The 19,256-nt window shown below is 36.8% G+C and overlaps 2 protein-coding genes across 2 annotated transcripts; both read right to left on the bottom strand.

Annotated features, from left to right (window-relative positions):
* Positions 1–3,700: 3,700 nt before the first annotated feature.
* LOC132628358 (extensin-like) lies at positions 3,701–10,323 on the bottom strand. The gene is made up of 2 exons (XM_060344142.1): positions 9,283–10,323; positions 3,701–4,433 (listed from the first exon to the last, which is right to left on the bottom strand). Exons 1-2 carry the CDS (start codon positions 10,045–10,047, stop codon positions 3,774–3,776), a joined length of 1,425 nt encoding a protein of 474 aa, XP_060200125.1. The 5' UTR covers positions 10,048–10,323; the 3' UTR covers positions 3,701–3,773.
* Positions 10,324–18,132: 7,809 nt separating this feature from the next.
* Positions 18,133–18,878, bottom strand: LOC132628357 (pollen-specific leucine-rich repeat extensin-like protein 3). The gene has a single exon (XM_060344141.1). It carries the CDS (start codon positions 18,876–18,878, stop codon positions 18,153–18,155), a length of 726 nt encoding a protein of 241 aa, XP_060200124.1. The 3' UTR covers positions 18,133–18,152.
* Between the last annotated feature and the right edge of the window lie 378 nt (positions 18,879–19,256).

Genomic DNA, 19,256 nt, shown 5'->3' with positions numbered 1-19,256 from the left:
AATAATACTAGTTTATATATTTGTTAGTACTAGTTCTGGACACGCGCGTTGTGCGTGTGTCCCATGCAGCTTGTACATTCGTATAAGTCATACTAAAACCCCATTGTAACGAGCATCACAGACTTTTTAGTAGAAAAAGTACAAGTTAAAAAGGATGAACAATCCATCCATATATGCAAATGATTTCTTTTCCAACCGACGTTGTTGTGGACATTAATATCCCTCTTAAAAGTGCAATGTTTTGTTGTTCATGGGAGAAGACATGTTACGTCAAATACAAGCCACAATTAGAAATTGTTTGTCCTTGTGCTTTATTAATTATATGCAAAGCAAAGACGTAAAATAAATGACTTTCGAATGAAAAAGATATCCTTCATTTTCAAGGGATGATAATTATATTATTAGAATAGACATATTCTTTGTTGCACAATGGCCGATAATTATTTCAAAATATAAGACGTTGTTGTGAAAGCCTTTATATATCATTCTTGTGCCATTATAGTCATTTGTCGGGTCTAAATTTCTGAGTAACATGATTGGTGTATTCTTTTATATGTCCATTGTACAGTGAAAGTGAAAACTGACCTTATTAAATTATGAAAATGAAACAAATTTAGAACGTAAAAAGAGAAAAAAGAAAAAAGATCATCGTCGAAGTGATCATTTGAAAATAACAATTTATTTCACCTCGAAGGATCTTTGGTGTTTGCAAAATTTTAGTACTTCCAAGCTCTTACATAATATCACAATGGTATAAATTAAAGATAAGTTTTTCTAAATGTGAAGAGAAGTAATAGTAATTCTTTTTTCATACATAAACTTTCAATCATGAATTAAGCTTATCAAGAAGATTCATCTGTAATAATTGAACAAAGATTGAACCATCCTCACTAAAATAGGATGTCTACAACTCACAATAACAAAAGCAAAAAAGATGAAACTCGTGAACTTCACCAAATTCAGAAGGCGAGAAAATAACAAATTCGTTCACAACATGGCAAGTTCTTGATCTCACATGACACAAAATTAGTTCACTTAATGTCTGGTATTCCTAATCTCACTCTTTCGCCCCGTGAGGAAATCCAAAGTATCCATATGGGCTATTACATCCGCAAATTTCTTACCCCACAAAAAGGGTAAAGCGGTTTCAACCGAAATGTTCTTTATTTCTGAGATAGAGCCCGAAATCATTGATTAATTAAGAATGGAGAGATCTCAACCATCCCACTATATCTCTCGATGGTTAAAACAATGACTAAAGTTATAACATGATGGACCAAAACTTGAAGGCCACCATTCAACTACGTTTATCACAATGAGAAGTGGGAACTCTCGTACAATATTATCACAAAAGAATACTGAAACCATACTTTATTAAAAATGAAAAAAAAAAAAGTGTATCCAAAAAAAAAAAAAAATGAAAGGAAAGTAATCAAAGCACTTTGCGTTCCAAAAAGTGTAATAAGACTTGTGCCATGGCATTAAAGTTTCTAAAATCAAAAGAAACTTAGGAATCAAATATCTATCGTAATTTTTTTTGCATTATAATTGGAAGGAAAAAGTGGCTATTTTCTGCGGCAACATATCTTGCCCATGTTCTAGAGTTCTGTTGCGCTCCGGATACAAATATGATTCCAACATCTTTTGATATAATTAACTTTTTTTATTTGATAAGTAACAGATAATATATATTAAATTGATGTTTCTTCTTTGTAAATATTTTGTACAATTAATATAATGGCCAAAAGTGAAGAGTTTTAAACATGGAAAAGTGTTTACCTGCATAGATCAACTTCCACTCCCATGTTTTAGTGTACTACTTTTCCAGAAAATATCAAGTTAAAAAAGAAAAAAGATGGAGAAACAAATGAAAATTAGGATAAAGACTGTTAATGATTAAATTACTAACATGAAGAGAGAGATTAGATATATACGTGAAGGGAAAACATATCGTGAAGTGATACGAAAAACAATTACCAAGGAGAGGCCACCATGGAAGAAGGCAGAAAGAAAAGCTTTACATACCTAATAAGTTTGCATCGATGCTCAATTGTTCTGCAAATGGTGAAGGATAGACATATTTTTGTGTCCATAGATAGCTGCTAATTAATGGGCAGAATTTAATACATCAGGTAAGATAATTCATCATTAGTTTAGTTATTAGCTAAAGAAAATCAAAGGTTTTGCAACGGAGGAAGTAATAGCAATTATTTGGAATTCAATAGGATTTCATTAAATCCCATATACCCTATTAATGATTTATTTATGTAAAGTATAATTCATCCGTAAGCTGTTAACATTCATTTTTAGAATTGTTTAGAATTTCATAGGATTTCATTAAATCCCATTCACCCTAATATTAATGTTCTAATGATGTATAATTCATCCGGAAAATTTTAAAGCTTTGTAGTGTAGGAGGTGAAGAGCCGTAAGATGTTAGAAGGTTTGTTTTCCAAGTAAAAATTTATTTACAGACTTTATTTAGTATTTAATATGATGTCATTAAATAAGATACTCACTTTATCAAGAATTAAACTGAGAAGTTGAAGAAATTTTAGAGCCATAAACTTGTAGTAGTAATTTTAGTTGAGGGTATTTTCGTAAGCTAACTTTAAACTATGGGCTTCCCACTTTTAGTATAATATGATTATAATTCTAAGATATATGAATTGTATATGTAATTATATACTTCAGTATGGTATTCGGTATTTTGGTATTTTCTTTATGAATACCGAATACCGTACCGAATACCAAACATTTTAAAAATGCATACCAATACCGAAACTGCAGTATAAAAAATTTCGATTTGAGTATGGTAATCGGTATCTACCATACCATGGCCACCCCTAACCCAGATTAACAAAAAATATTGTAGCTAGCCATATAGTATCAGGTAAGACAAGAATTCTCTACAATTACACTTTGTAACAATTGAAGGGATGTGGCGCAAATAGAATACGGATCGAGAAAACTATGATTTAAAAATAAACAACAACTTTATTTATTTGCGAAAAGAAAAATATATTTAGATTAATAGCACAAATATAACGCCGACGCAGGATTTCTTTCAGATCCTTTTATTTTAGAATAGACCAAGTTAGGAAAGAAAAATCATTACAATACCAATAACCAAATCTCTTCCAAAGAGTAACACTATTGATTACACATTTCCAATGAGATAAGATGCAATATCGTGCAATTATTGTAAATGAAACTTATTTCAGCCGTGAAGGAGGAGGAGAAGATGTGTAGTGATAACCATGAGATTGATGGAGGTGAGTTGTAGTACTAGGGGGATCAATGAAAGGGAAACGGTATACTTGGGAATGGTGCAACCTAGAATATTAGAGGTAGTGGCAGACGTGGGAGTGGCGGAACCTGCATTACTGGAGGTAATGGCACACGTGGAAGTGGTGGAATGCGGATTAGAGATGGAGGAGGTGGAGAGTTTGATGGAGGAGGCGGAGACTTTACCGATGGTGGAGGTGGGGGAGATGAAGAAGGTGGTGGAGGTGGGGAATTTGCTGGCGGAACTTGGAGTACAGGAGGTAATGGCACACGTGGGAGTGGAGGAACCTGCAATACTGGAGGTAATGGAACACCTGGAAGTGGTGGAGGACGAATTAGAGATGGAGGAGGTAGAGACTTTACTGATGGTGGAGGTGGGGAATTCGATGGCAGAACCTGGAGTACTGGAGGTAATGGCACATGTGGGAGTGGGGGAACCTGCAATACTAGAGGTAATAGAACACCTAGAAGTGGTGGAATACGGATTAGAGAGGAGGAGGCTTTCCTGATGGTGGAGGTGGGGGAGATGGTGGCGGCAACGATGGAGCTGGAAACGGTTCAACAATAGGTGCAATTGATGGTGGTGGCGGCGATGGAGAAGGAAATGGTTCAGTAATAAGTGTAGCCAATGGTGGTGGTGATGATGGAGATGGAAATGGTTCAGCGATATGTGTAGTCGATGGTAGTGGCAATGGAGATGAAGATGGAGGTGGTGATGGAGATAGAGATGGTCCAGCGTTAGGTGTAGCTGATGGTGGTTGCAGCGATGGAGACGGAAATGTTTCAGCGATAGGAGTAGTGGATGGTGGTGGTGGTAATGGAGATGGAAATGGTTCAGCAATAGGTGTAGTCGATGGTGATGACAATGGAGATGGAGATGCAAGTGGCGATGAAGATGGAGATGGAAGTACTGGTGACTTATAATAAGGTGGAGGATGAGAAAGGATTGGTGGTGGTGGTGATTTATAGTAATAAGCTGGTGGTGGAGATAGAGAAGGTGTTAGGATTTGAATCCCAAATCTGACCTTTGTAAGCAGGTTCCCAGGAAAGATTGGAGGGTCACAGCTGGACCACTTAAATACCAACCTCCTTAGACAGAACCTACTTACGCCGTGATGTAAGCGAAGAATAAATAGCACACACAAATTTATAGTGGTTCACCCTCAATGTGAGAGCTACGTCCACGTTGCTGCTGCAGATCTTATTAAAGAAGAAATATTACAAGTGTTTACAACACTCAACCTCACAACCCCAATCCCAATTACACTCAAGAATTTTACCACAGAAAATTCTCTCAAAGACCTTCTCTTACTTAGGCCTTTCACTAAGAGTATTTCTCTTAGATTTTATTTCTCTCTTTGGGATGTGTTGTCTTCTTCAATTTGGTGTGTTTTACAAATGAACCATAAGCTACCTATTTATAGGAATGAATTTCCTATGATGAGGTAAGCGCTTACATCACGACTATCATGAGGTAAGCGCTTACATCACGACTATGTGAACAAAAGAATTGACTTGTTTGGCCAATTCCACACCCAACAAATCTCCCACTTGAAGACTAATTTTAATTTGTCTTCACACTTTGATCGATGCAGCAGCTCTTTCCTAGTTTCATACTTCGTGCAGGCCAACTGAAGCTGAGCATAGCTTCAGTTTGTCTATCGTCACTGCCTTTGTCAGCATGTCTGCTGGATTCTGACTCCCTGCGATCTTCTCAAGCACTAGCGCTCCATCTTCCAAAGCTGATCTAATGAAATGGTACCGGAGTTGTATGTGCTTCGTTCGAGCATGGTAGACCGGGTTCTTTGCCAAATGAATGGCACTTTGGCTATCACAATATAGCACACTTCCCTCGTGGTCCTGATCCAATTCCCGCAGAAAAGATTGTAGCCACATCATTTACTTTGTGGCCTCCGTCACAGCAACATACTCAGCCTCACAACTAGAGAGAGCTACTATCTTTTGCAACTTGGAAACCCAAGAGATTGCAGTACCTCCGAAGGTGTAAACATACCCGGATGTGCTCTTTCTGCTATCAATATCACCACCGTTGTCAGCATCAACATACCCTTGCAATCTTGTTTTTGATTTTCGGAAATACAGAGTTGAACTCGAGCTGCCTTTCAGATATCTGAATATCCACTTCACAGCCTCCCAGTGTTGCTTTCTCGGATTGCTCATAAATCGGCTGACAACTCCCACTGCATGTGCAATGTCAGGCCTTGTACATATCATTGCATACATAAGACTACCGATTGCAGATGCATAAGGTATCTTGTCCATCTGCTTCTTCTCATCCTCGGTTGTCGGCGACTGATCCTTTGACAACCGAAAGTGTCCAGCCAAGGGAGTGCTGACTGGCTTGGCATCATGCATGTTGAACCTTTTGATAACTTTCCTCACATATTCTTCTTGTGAGAGTTTAATGCCCTCCTTGCTTCGGTCGATTCTCATCCCAAGGATTTGCTTTGCAGCTCCCAAATCCTTCATTGCAAACTCTTCCGATAACCCTTTTTTCAACCGATCAATCTCCTGTAGGTTTGCTCCTACGATTAGCATGTCGTCGACATAGAGTAGCAGTATCATGTACGAGTCTTCAAATTGTTTGAAGTAACAGCAGTGATCTGCCTCGCACCTTGAAAACTCAGCTTTCTTCATAAAGCTGTCAAACTTTAAATACCACTGTCTTGGAGCCTGTTTTAGTCCGTACAGACTCTTTTGAAGTTTGCACACTAGATTCTCCTTTCCTTTGACTTTGAATCCCTCCGGCTGTCGCATGTAGATTTCCTCGTCTAGATCACCGTGAAGAAATGCAGTTTTCACGTCCATCTGTTGCAGATGTAGATTTTCCTTTGCTACCAGTCCAAGAACAGTTCTGATAGTCACCATCTTGACTACAGGAGAGAAGATCTCCGTATAGTCGATGCCTTCTTTCTGTTGAAATCCCTTTGCAACCAGCCTTGCTTTATAACGCTTGCTTCCATTGGGTTCTTCCTTTATCCGATAAACCCATTTGTTTTGCAATGCCTTCTTATCCTTTGGCAACTCGGCTAACTCCCATGTATGATTTGCCGATAGTGAATCCATCTCATCTTTCATTGCCTGCTCCCACTTGGTCGATTCATCGACTTGCATTGCTTCTTCATAACATTCCGGATCCCCTCTATCAGTGAGTAGAATGTAGTTGAGGGATGGAGAGTACCTGTGAATCGGCTTCATGATTCTGGATGATCTACGCAGTTCTGTGATTGGCGTCTGTTGATTTGTTTCAGAATCAGCACTTTCATCATCACCTTCTCGGATTGTTTGTTCCTCTGCCTCGGATGTACCTGGCTGCGGCTCAGGTGTCGGAAAGTCCCTCAAATCGACTATTTCTGATTCCTTGTCCTGACATTCTGAATTTTTTTGCAACTTGTCTTTGTACAGCACCTCTTCGTTGAAGACAACATTCCTGCTTCGGATGATCTTCCGATTTTGTTCATCCCAAAATCGGTAACCAAGCTCGGTGTCACCATAGCCAATAAAGTAACACTTCTTTGATTTTGGATCAAGCTTGCTTCTAGCCGTATCATCATTATGAACATATGATAAGCAGCCGAACACTTTCAGAAATGAAAGATTTACCTTCTTGCCACTCCAGACTTCTTCTGGAATTCTGAAATCCAAGGGAACTGACGGTCCTCGGTTAATTAAGAAGGTCGCGGTATTGACTGCATCTGCCCAGAATGTCTTGGGCAGTCCAGAGTGTATCCTCATACTCCGAGCACGCTCGTTCAACGTTCGGTTCATTCTTTCGGCTATTCCATTTTGTTGCGGCGTTCCAGGAATAGTCTTCATCATCTTGATCCCATTATCGGCACAGTACCGTTAGAAATCACCATCAGTGTATTCTCCGCCGTTGTCGGACCTCAAACACTTCAACTTGAGATTTGTTTCATTCTCAACCATGGCTTTCCATCTTTTGAATACACTAAACACATCGGATTTATTTTTCATAAAATAAACCCATACCTTCCTGGTTGAATCATCAATGAAGGTCACGTAGTAGTGTGATCCTCCAAGAGAGGGGACAGTGGTAGGTCCCCACACGTCTGTGTGCACCAATTCCAGCTTCTCGACCTTCAACTCCCTGCCTGCATTTGAGAAGCTTACTCGCTTTTGTTTTCCGAGAATGCAGCTCTCACACGTATGAAGGTCCACCGTCTTCAGCTCCAGAATTAAGCCATTTGTCACCAACAACTTCATCCCCTTCTGGCTGATATGCCCCAGCCGACAATGCCACAAATCTGTCTTCTTTGTGTTGTCAACCACAGCAACAGTATCACGACAGCTAGTCATTATGTAGAGAGTGCCAATCTTCTTTCCTCGGCCAACTACCATAGCACCTTTCGCCACCTTCCAAGACCCATTACCAAAATTGAGATCATATCCCTCATCATCAAGCTGACCTACTGAGATCAGGTTTCGCATCAGCTTTGGAACATGTCTAACTTTTGTAATCTTCCACGAGGATCCATTTGACATCTTCAAATTAATGTCTCCCGTGCCAACAACATCTAGCGGCTCTGCATCGGCTAAATAAACTTTGCCGAGATTCCCAGCCACGTAGTTTGTCATTATATCATGATGTGGGGTGGTATAAAAGGACGCTCCTGAGTCAAGCACCCAAGAGTCTATCGGGCTGTCAACCGATAGCAACAACGCATCTCCAATGTCTTCCGTAGCAGCGTTGATTCCAGCCCCCTTGTTGTCCTCCTTCTTTGGCGCCCTGCAGTTCTTCTTGAAGTGACCTGGTTTTCCACAGTTCCAACACTCAAATGTTCGTCCTGGTCTGGATTGACCCCTGCCATTCCTTGACTTCCTCAGCAAGGATACGATCCCTAACATCGTTGAACTTTAGTTTTTCACTACCGACAGAATTACTAACCGCTGCTCTCATTGGCTCCCAGCTATTTGGTAGGGATGCCAACAAAATTAGAGCTTGCACTTCATCATCGAAGTCAATTTTTACCGATGACAATTGATTTACAATGGTATTGAATTCATTTACGTGTGCAGCAACATGAGCATTTTCCATCATCTTTAGATGAAATAGTTTCTTCATGAGAAATACCTTATTATTTGCTGAAGGTTTCTCATACATGTCAGACAATACCTTCATCATATCAGCGGTGGTCTTCTCCTTTGCCACGTTGTGAGCAACGTTCTTCGACAGCGTCAGCCGAATGACTCCCAGAACTTGTCTGTCGAGGAGATTCCAATCTACTTGCTTCATCTCCTCTGGTTTCGGACTCAGAGGTTCATGAAGCTTTCTGCCATATAAATAATCTTCAATTTGCATTCTCCAGAACGCAAAGTCTGTACCATCGAATTTACCGATGCCGTGCGTCGTACCATCTTCGCCTCCCATCGTTTCTAAATCACAACACAACCTGTTGCTCTGATACCAGTTGTTAGGATTTGAATCCCAAATCCGACCTTTGTAAGCAGGTTCCCAGGAAATATTGGAGGGTCACAGCTGGACCACTTAAATACCAACCTCCTTAGACAGAACCTACTTACGCCGTGATGTAAGCGAAGAATAAATAGCACACACAAATTTATAGTAGTTCACCCTCAATGTGAGAGCTACGTCCACGTTGCTGCTGCAGATCTTATTAAAGAAGAAATATTACAAGTGTTTACAACACTCAACCTCACAACCCCAATCCCAATTACACTCAAGAATTTTACCACAGAAAATTCTCTCAAAGACCTTCTCTTACTTAGGCCTTTCACTAAGAGTATTTCTCTTAGATTTTTTTTTCTCTCTTTGGGATGTGTTGTCTTCTTCAATTTGGTGTGTTTTACAAATGAACCATAAGCTACCTATTTATAGGAATGAATTTCCTATGATGAGGTAAGCGCTTACATCACGACTATCATGAGGTAAGCGCTTACATCACGACTATGTGAACAAAAGAATTGACTTGTTTGGCCAATTCCACACCCAACAGAAGGTTGTGGTGGGGATTTGTAAGAATGTGGAGGTGGTGATGATGGTGGAGGTGGTGGTGATTTGTAATAGTAAGGACGTCGGGGAGAAGGTGGCGGCGGTGATTTATAATAGTAAGGATGTCGGGGAGAAGGTGGCGGCGGTGATTTATAATAGTAAGGACGTGGGGGAGAAGGTGGCGGCGGTGATTTATAATAGTAAGGACGTCGGGGAGAAGGTGGCGGCGGTGATTTATAATAGTAGGGACGTCGGGGAGAAGGTGGCGGCGGTGATTTATAATAGGAAGGACGTCGGGGAAAAGGTGGCGGCGGTGATTTATAATAAGAAGGACGTCGGGGAGAAGGTGGCAGTGGTGATTTATAATAGGAAGGACGTCGGGGAGAAGGTGGCGGTGGTGATTTATAATAGGAAGGACGACGTCGGGGAGAAGGTGGCGGTGGTGATTTGTAATAGGAAGGGCGTCGAGAAGAAGGTGACGGAGGCGGTCGTGACTTATAAAGGGATGACAAAGATGATGAATCATAAATGTGCTTATAATCAGCTGCTACACAAGTGACTATCAAGCAAATGGCAAAAGCATAAGCAAGAAGGGGCCATTGCCCCAACTTTGGTGGTGTTCCCATATTTGGAACTAAACTAGTTTGTGCTTTTTGCAACAATGGTAGAGGAATTAGCTCTTTATATAGCAATAGACGCAAACAATTGCTTATAAGGACGTGTAAAATAAAGTGGCTCAAAAATTTAAAAACACAAGTATGGTTCATTTGGAAGAGCACACTGGTTAAATGATCTTTACAAAAAAAAAAAAAAAAAAAAAAAACAAGACGACTATATTACGAGATAGATTTCTACTAAACTATGGGTTCTGTTCGTGGGAGACCATTACTTAGTCAAGATCAAGAGCACGTACTATGATTTAGTCGAGACCAAGAGCATGTACCATTCTATCCTTGGGAGGAAATAATCTCATGTACCATTCTATCCATGGGAGGAAATAATCTAACACCTCGAGTACAATGAGCGGATCAAATTCCTTAAGGACAAACAATGAATTCTTTGGGCTCGACTATTTAGTTAAAGTTTCTGTTTTTCTCGTGTTATTGTTTTCCAGTTTATTACGCATATTCTAGTTTACTATTTTGAACAAAGATTACTAACACAAGATAGGTACAATAAAAAAGCACCAAGTCATACAGACATGTAATGACTTATAAAATATTTAACAAGATAAGTTGAATGAAGATAATACCAAATACCAATTGTAGCAATCCATCATGACTTGTGAACAATTTAGTAAAATAGGTAGAATGAAGATATATATCACCAATTTGTACCAATATGTCATGACATGCGAACAATTTAATATGATAGGTAGAATGAAGATAGTACCAAGTCATAAAAATCCGTCATAATTTTGAATAATTTAATAGGAACAATGTAATAAGATAAATAAAATTAAGGATAGTACCATGTCAAACCAATTTATCGTGATGTTTGAACAATTTAATAAGATATGTAAAATGAAAGATACGTAAAATGAAGATAGCAAATTATGCCAATTCATGACTTACATAAAGTTTCATTTATCCACACAATAAAATTTAACATTTTTCTTCATCATTTTTGTGTTTCATTCCTCTAGTTAAAGTTTAACCTTTGCTATTGTATCAATTGACAACCAGTGTTTTAAAAGGCGGGGCGTAAGGCGGGGCGTTTTACATACGCCTCGACGAGGCGTAAGCCCCATGGGTATTTAATTTTTAGTATTTCTTAAAATAATATAATTACAATAAATATTTTTAAATAGGTAAAATTACATAAAGAAAATAAAAGAAAACTGTAAATAAATGAAATATATATATGTGTGTGTGTGTGTGTGTGTGTGTGTGTGTGAGCGCGCGCGCGCGCTTGATCCTCACAAAAAAAATGATCAAAGCAATCCATTATTCATCGTTTATAACTTGTAATTATATATAATATAATTTTACAAGTATAAACAATACAATGAAATAAAAGCTATTATGAAATGCAAAACAATTCTAACATTTTAACTTTGAAACACGGAAAAAAACACAGTTTCTTAAAACACTATTACTATCATACTATTCATTTTATCTCCCTATAAGCAAATAATCAATAAAATTTATCAATATTACAATTAAAACATAACTTCTTCATGAACAAAAAATAAAATTACATGATAATTCTGATACATAGGACTTATGATCAATGACAAGTGAAAATGTACAATTCCGCTATGTGGTTTTTAAAAACAATTAAGTGATATTCACCCTCACGACGTTCTCAAATAGTAAATATCTAATACTACGACTTGTTATATGAGTTACACCCAATCTTCTATTTCTATAGATGAAAAACTATTAAGTATCATTATTTTGTTAAACAATTATGAGGGTGAATGATTTTAATTAAGGAATTTAAAATATAATTTGTGTAAGAACTGTTAGGCAAGCCCTGGGCGTTGGACGTTAGGCGTGTTTAGGGCGTACGGTTGGGCGCTTAAGGCGTAAGCCTCATAGGAACTAAGCCTCGCACGTTAGCCCCAGGGCGTTTTACCATTGCCCTGCCCCGAGGCGAGCCCCGGGGCGAGTCCTGACACTACCTTTTAAAACAATGTTGACAACAAAGACATTAATAATACTAGCGTGATTTGTTTCTTAACGAAGCACCATGGCATTAACAGATGTTTCTCCTAATGATCCATTTAACTTCGTGAATCCAATTTTTCACTCAGATTTCTTTCTGTGGCATTTGCACTCATACGAATTGTATCAAGTATTTAATTTCCACCATGCTATTTAAGTTATATTAATTTTTAAAAATTATTTAATTTTTAATCAGTATCGACAAACTTTAGACCAAAGATCCTCCTCCTCTTCAATAACTCTGATCTCTTATAGAATTAGTTAAAGATTTTTCGCAACTTGAAATGCCAACGACATTTGAATTTTGTACAAGAAACAACAATAACCCACCTATGCAAATTAAAAAGAAATGGAAAAGTTCATTTAACATTAATTAAGTGCCCACTTTCTTTCAAATATCGTCGTAACACATCTAATGCAAAATATCGGACATCCTGTCTGGAATACTATAGAATGGACTTAGTTAGGTATTGCCATACATTTGCCCCAATAAAACAGTAAGTGACCATACCTGTGAAGAGGGGCATAAAATTCGTGTAAACATTGGAACCATAGAAATCCAAATTAAACCATGCCATTATCTGTTACGAAGAGTTCGCTTGGGACATTCTACGGAGAGGATCCCCTCATTTCAATTTACTTGTCTTAATTTGACTTGACACGGAGTTTGAAAAAATAAAGAAGATTTTTGAATTAGATGGTCTTAAACTAAAAATACGTATAATGTACAAAAATGCTCTATAATCTCATGTTCTTAAACATGTCATGTGAGATGTTGAAATTAAAGAGTAGTCAAATTAAGAAAGAGACATTCTTCTTTTAAACAGACTAAAAAGGAGAAAAAGACAAAGAAATTGGAGCAAAGGGAGTATATGAATATGCGCTCTGAATATATATTTGGACTGCCAGTTCAAAATTCAGACAATAATATTTGTCAAATTTCCAGAAAAAAAAATGTTTGAGATTCTGAACTATCATATACAACTTCAGACAAAAATATCTGAAGTTTGCTTGATTTGAAATTATTTGAAGTTTGCTTGATTTCAAATTATTTGAAGTTTACTTGATTGCAAATTGTTTCAAGTTTTGCTTTGGCAAGCCTAACTATAGGCCCGTACATCTGATGCTTCTAACTAGATTTCTTCAACTTAAATTCTGTAGATTTGAAATCAATTTTAATGTAATTAAACTTATAAAAGAAAATTAATTTCGACTATGCCCTAAATAATGGTCATAAAATTGGCTATATGTAAACTTCTGCCAAATCTCCCTTCCAAGTCATGTGTACCCGTGTGTCAATGGATCTTTGAGAAGCGACCAAATCGATTGAATCGAACTGCATCGAATCGATTATGAGATTTTTAAAAATAAAATCTTATGTTTTTATGTAAATCTATAACTATATCGTATAATTAGGATATATTCTTAATTTTATATAAAAAAGAATAAATATCGGACCAGACCGAATTATTTTATATGAAATAGTAAGTCTTAAAATAACAAAACATTGTTGGGCAATTTGAACGATTGCCCTTATTCGGGGGTGGTCTTTAATTTTCGCCCTTCGCCTAAAATACCCCGAGGTTTTGGGTTCAAACCCTAACTCAGTAAAAAAAAATAAAAAATCGGAAGGCAGAATTTCGTAGCATAATTAGGCTTATTTGGGCAAATCTTAGGCCTTAAGGACTAATTTTTGTAGAATTCCAGCAGAGTAAAAAAAAATTATGTCCTGCGAAATTTCGCAAGGAAAACTTTTGCCTTAAGTCTTGCGTTGCGAAATTGTTTTTCGCGAAACCTTGCCTTGCGATTTTTTTTTTTAACTGAGCGGGAATTCGAACCCAAAATCTCAGGATATTTTCTGTCACTTTTAAACGAAGAGCAAAAGTTACAGACCAGCGCCTTTGAAAGGCAATCCGTGCAAAAAATTGAGCACTATCGTATGTTTTTCCTTCGGCCTTGGAATTAATAGAAACACCTAGCAGTCAAAGGGTAATTAGTATTTAGTACCCAAGGTATCCATTCACATACTTATTGTGCTATTTCTATTGAAACTAGATTGTTCCAGCATCTTGGGGTGCAAATTACAGGTTATTTTAGTCATCTTAAGTAACAAATCACAAGGTATCGGATATCTTTCCTATCTTATTATTTAGATTTCTTTCATTGGATACTTAATTTTGATATACTTTATTCTTAAGTCCCAACTTAATTAATATCTTTCCACTCGTATGATTTATACTCTCCATTCTAATCATCTTTCATAGTCCTTTGATCCATTAATTTTTAAAAATTAAAAATGTCCACAAAGTTTTGTCAAAGTCTTATTTAATTAAGTACGCATGTTATCGTGCTCTAACTTCTACTAGCGACTCTTACATAACAATAAAAAATACCAAAGCGTACCGATACAAAAAAGAAATCGAGATGATTTGGACGGTTTCGAAAAGTCTAATTTTAAGTATACACACACACACACACATATATATATATATATATATATATATATATATTTGGTAACTAATGAACTTTATTACCAAGGTAAATATGTATAATCAAAACTGAAACCTTTACAGTACTTCCTCCTCCTCTCCTTATCCGATAACATCTACTATCAAATTAACATAACTGAAAATTAATATGATACAAATTTTATAACATAACCGGTCGAGCCGAACCGTTAACACCCCTACGTGTAGCCTATCTATTTGGGTCTTATAGGCGTGGCCCAAAATTTGACAGCTGAAATTGGCCTAGGGGTGGCTCAAGTCTGTTTCGGCCAACCCTAAATAAGTTTGTGTTAACACTTAAATATAATTATCAAAATATTTGGCGATCAACCCACAATTACTCTTTTCGGTTTTGCTAACAATTTTTACTAAATGTGTTTGTAAACTAGTGTCATTTAATGTTGTTTTAGAGCCTCGATGAAATTGGAATTCTGATTTAATGTTTCCCAAATGAAACGTCTGCAAATTCATTACCCAACAATTTGTGATTTGAGCGCTTGGTATGAATTAAAAAAAAAAAAAAACTATATTTCATCCAAAGTCGGAAAATATATTCCTAAAGTTATTTCCTTAAAAATAAGACACTGCTCGTAGGAATACAAAGGAAACAACTGTATATTCAATTACGACTTTTTATTTTTCTATAATTGGTAAACAAGATACTTTTCCAAATTAACAGCCAAAGAGTTAGGTTTCTATTTACTTTTACTTGTTAGTTTGAGATTAGCTAACTCTAGCTAATAATAGTTCACAGGACTATTATGCAAGTTGACATACCATTAAAAGCATCATCACATGAAATTTTACATTTGTTAGTCATCACTTATTTTAGAATGCACAGTCAAATATTCCTATAACATTTATGTCGTTTCGTTTCCTTTGACTTACATGTATGCTAGTTTTATGGGATAATTATTTTTCTGGACTTCCCTAATATGCATGTATATGTTTTATATAGTGTTAAATACAAATATACATATAATATACATATCGTATGCATGAAAATGCGTGTGTATATATATGAGGTGTATTTTGGAAACTAGTTGGTGATAATTCAAGGAGAAAAAGTGAATAACTGATAGTTGAATTGTGTTTTGCAAACTAGTTGGTGATAGTATAAGTAGGAAACTGTCACGCCTGATAGTTCAAGTAAGAAACTAAAAAAAATATGATACTTGAAGTGTGTTTTTGACATAGGCTAATGAAAAAAAAAATACTACTTAACAGTATAAGGAAAAATGACATAGGCTGCCTACTTAAAACTCTTTATTACTAAAAATATATATACTTTTCCTTATTTTCCTTATTTACAAAACATAATGATATTTTAAAAAATATAATAGGAAAAATTCTCTTCCTTCACAGATACGTGGTATGACTTCTTATCAAAGTAGGCATAGATCTGACTTCTTCTCAAAGTGGGCGGCTACCACTGGAAGAAGGGCGGAGATCATCATCTTCGATGACGGAGATGGAATCTTGAAGGTAAAGGTGATAGAGGGTAGCGCAGAAGAAAATTGAAGTGACAATGAAAAGGAAAGTGCTACGAACTTTTCGAGTCATAGCTCTAATAAGGATAAAAATGGGGAATTGGAAGGCCATAAATACTGAATATACATGGGAATTTTTTCAATAGGTAGAACTTAAGAAGGGGCATAATTAAAAAGATTCATACATGATAAATACTTAGAATTTTAGTAGGAACGTCGAAATTGGATTTGATATAATGATTGAAATTCTTGAACCAAAACGAATTGGAATTGGTGGAAACTCATCTCCAATCTCCGTGTTATCCGCCCTAACCATAAACCATCTACCACGTATTCTATTCCGACACCGAACTGGCCACCGGTGGCGACCTCTCAAAGCATTACAATTGTTGGAGATGGATGCAGATCTTGCTAAAGAAGTCGACGTTGAGGCCCTAATTGCTATATCTGTTAGGTTTCTTGCCATTCCCTCGTAGAGGAAGAAATTGAAGTTAATGTGGTTTCTCAAGTTTGTGGCGTTGGCGGTCGAATATTACAGTTTGGCTCACAAAAGATCTGAGTTTCTGGGATTTGAATATGAAAAGATGTCAGATTATCTTCCGAAGTGTGATCTTTTCCTGATTTCGAAGCGAGATTCAAAATTGTATTAAAATGGTATGATACTTGTATTTTTTGAGTTTGTATGAAAATTATATTTTATGTTTTTTAAGTTTTTGTAGTTGCATTAAATTTGTGAATATTATATAAAAGTTGTTATACTAGTTGTATTAAATTTTTAAAAAACCTAACAAAAAAGTTATACAAAATTTATATACTCATATACATATTTCATATTTTTATACACGACATTGTGAACGAAATTCTAATCCCCGAGTGAGATTTGAAGCGCGGTTTTTTTTCCAAGTTTCGAAGGAGATTCAAAATTTTATTAAAGTTGTATGATACTTGAAGGTTGAGTTTGTATGAAAATTTGTATTTTTACATTTTGTATGTTGTATTTGTATTAAATTTGTATGAAAGTTGTATACAATGTTTTTATAGTTGTATCAAATTTCCAAGAACCTAACATGAACATTATACAAAATATATATAGCTATATACACGTTTTATACCGTTTTCATGCATGAAAAATGTGAGTCAAATTCTAAACCTTGAGTGAGATATACATACTTCATATCATTTCATACACAAAAAATGTGAGCGATATATTTAAGCCTTGAGCGAGATATACACATTTCATAATGTTCCATACAGTTTTCATGCACAAAATGTTGAGCAAAACTTTTAAGCATTGAGCCAATTTTTCAAGCCTTGAGCAGAAATTTCGTATATGATTTGTAAAAAAAAAAAAAAACCTGATATGGTTTGTTAACTAAAAACTATATTCACGTTTCGTAAATAAGTTTCTTATTATGTATAGACGTCATTCTCCCTAATGACAAAACCCTCATGATCACATGTTAGTACAGCCGTGGGATTGACTTTAATTAAGAAGAAATTATAAATTGCTCTATGGCGAGTTATTGAATCCCTTATACCAATAAAATTTTATTGTATAATAATAAAAAGGTTTAGAGAATTTGTTACAATAATTTCATTGTTTGAAATGTACATGTAAATCAATTTTTTGGCAATCTAAGAAAAAGTTTTCCATTTTTCTGGAAATATTTCTATGGTATAACAATAGATTGACGGTAATCTTTGGATGAAAGATCCAAAAAATATTTGAATTTCAATTATAATATAATTTTTTTCTTTCAAGCAAAATTTTCAACTATAGTTTGATAGTTTGCTACCCTACTACCGATGAATGTACAACTCAGATTGACATTAAAAATTTGTGTTCAGTCTTATGGTGTCAGATAAAATAGAAAGCAGAGAATACAATGGTTGCAAAATAAATAATTTAACTTTATTTCTTACATAGAGAAGAAAAATATACATGAATAGCACAAATACAACCAAAGTAGGATTTCTTTCAGATCCTTTTTATTAAGAATAAACTAAGTTAGGAAAGAAAAATTATTTCAGTATCAATAAGCAAATCTCTCAAATGAGAAACACAAATTGATTACATATTTCAAATCAGATAAGATGCAATATCATGCAATTATTGAAGTGAAACTTATTTTAGTTGTGACAGAGGAAGAGAAGAGGCGAAGTGATAACCATGAAATTTCAATGGTAGTGGAGGCGGGTTGTAGTACTAGGGTGCTAGACGAAAGGGGAATGGAGAACGTGGCAATGGCGGAACTGGGAGTGGAGGTTGTTTTGGCAATGGTGGAATAATCATGAGAGATGGAGGAGGCGGAGACTTTATCGGAGTTGGGGGAGATGAAGAAGCTGGTGGTGGAGGTGGAGACTTTATTAGAGGTGGGGGAGATGGAGAAAGTGGTGGAGGTGGAAATTTTGATGGAGGTGGCGGAGACTTTACCGGAGGCGGGGTAAATGGAGAAGGTGGTGGTGGAGGTGGAGAATTTGTTGGAGGAGGAGGAGACGTTACCGGAGGCTGGGAGGATAGAGAAAGTGGTGGCAAAGGTGGAGACTTTACTGGAGGAGGCGGAGACTTTACCAGAGGTGGGACAGATGGAGAAGGTGGTGGTAGAGGTGGAGACTTTAATGGAGGAGGTAGAGACTTTAACGGAGGTGGGGGAGAAGGAGAAGGTGGTGGTGGAGACTTTGATGGAGGAGGCGGAGAGTTTACCAGAGGCAGGGGAGATGCAGAAGGTGGTGGTGGAGGTGTAGACTCTGATGGAGGAGCCGGAGACTTTTTCGAATGTGGAGGAGATGGAGACAATGGTGGTGGAGGTGGAGACTTTACCATAGGTAGGGGAGATGGAGAAACTGGTAGTGGAGAAGAATTTACTAGAGGTGGGGGAGATGGAGAAGGGGGAGGTGCAGACTTTGATTGAGGAGGCAGAGACTTTACCATAGGTGGGGGAGATGGAGAAAGTGGTAGTAGAGTGTAACACCTCGTAGCTTCGGGCTAAGATTTGTATCATAAGATGGGGGTATAATAAACCCAATTTGAGTAGTGTATAAATGATGTTTGAAACCCAATCAATAGATGAGAAGAGTCTTTGGGCAAAGCAAAGTTGAAAACCACTCTACGAGACATGTTTGCAAGTGAGTTTATAGAAGGTCTTACTTCCAACGACCATAACCCCATTATTAATTTGGAATTTTGGAAAACTTCCTTGATGAAAGTTGTAGCCCTTTGAAATATCTTTCCAATGGTATATTATGGGGGGTCAAACGAACATCTGTGCAAAGCGTTATGCCCATTTTACTGAAGACTGTTCGCTGGAAA

The sequence above is a fragment of the Lycium barbarum genome, chromosome 2 (assembly GCF_019175385.1).
Source record: "Lycium barbarum isolate Lr01 chromosome 2, ASM1917538v2, whole genome shotgun sequence".
Classification (NCBI taxonomy): domain Eukaryota; kingdom Viridiplantae; phylum Streptophyta; class Magnoliopsida; order Solanales; family Solanaceae; genus Lycium; species Lycium barbarum.
This window is presented reverse-complemented; position numbering and strand designations above follow the sequence as displayed.

Excerpts from the sequence above, each read along its gene's own strand:
- LOC132628357 (XM_060344141.1), bottom strand. The coding sequence starts at position 18,878 with ATGGTAAAGTCTCTGCCTCCTCAATCAAAGTCTGCACCTCCCCCTTCT.
- LOC132628358 (XM_060344142.1), bottom strand. The coding sequence starts at position 10,047 with ATGAACCATACTTGTGTTTTTAAATTTTTGAGCCACTTTATTTTACAC. Across the intron at positions 4,434-9,282 it reads AATCCCCACCACAACCTTCT|TTGTGTGTGCTATTTATTCT; the intron begins GTTGGGTGTGGA and ends ACCACTATAAAT.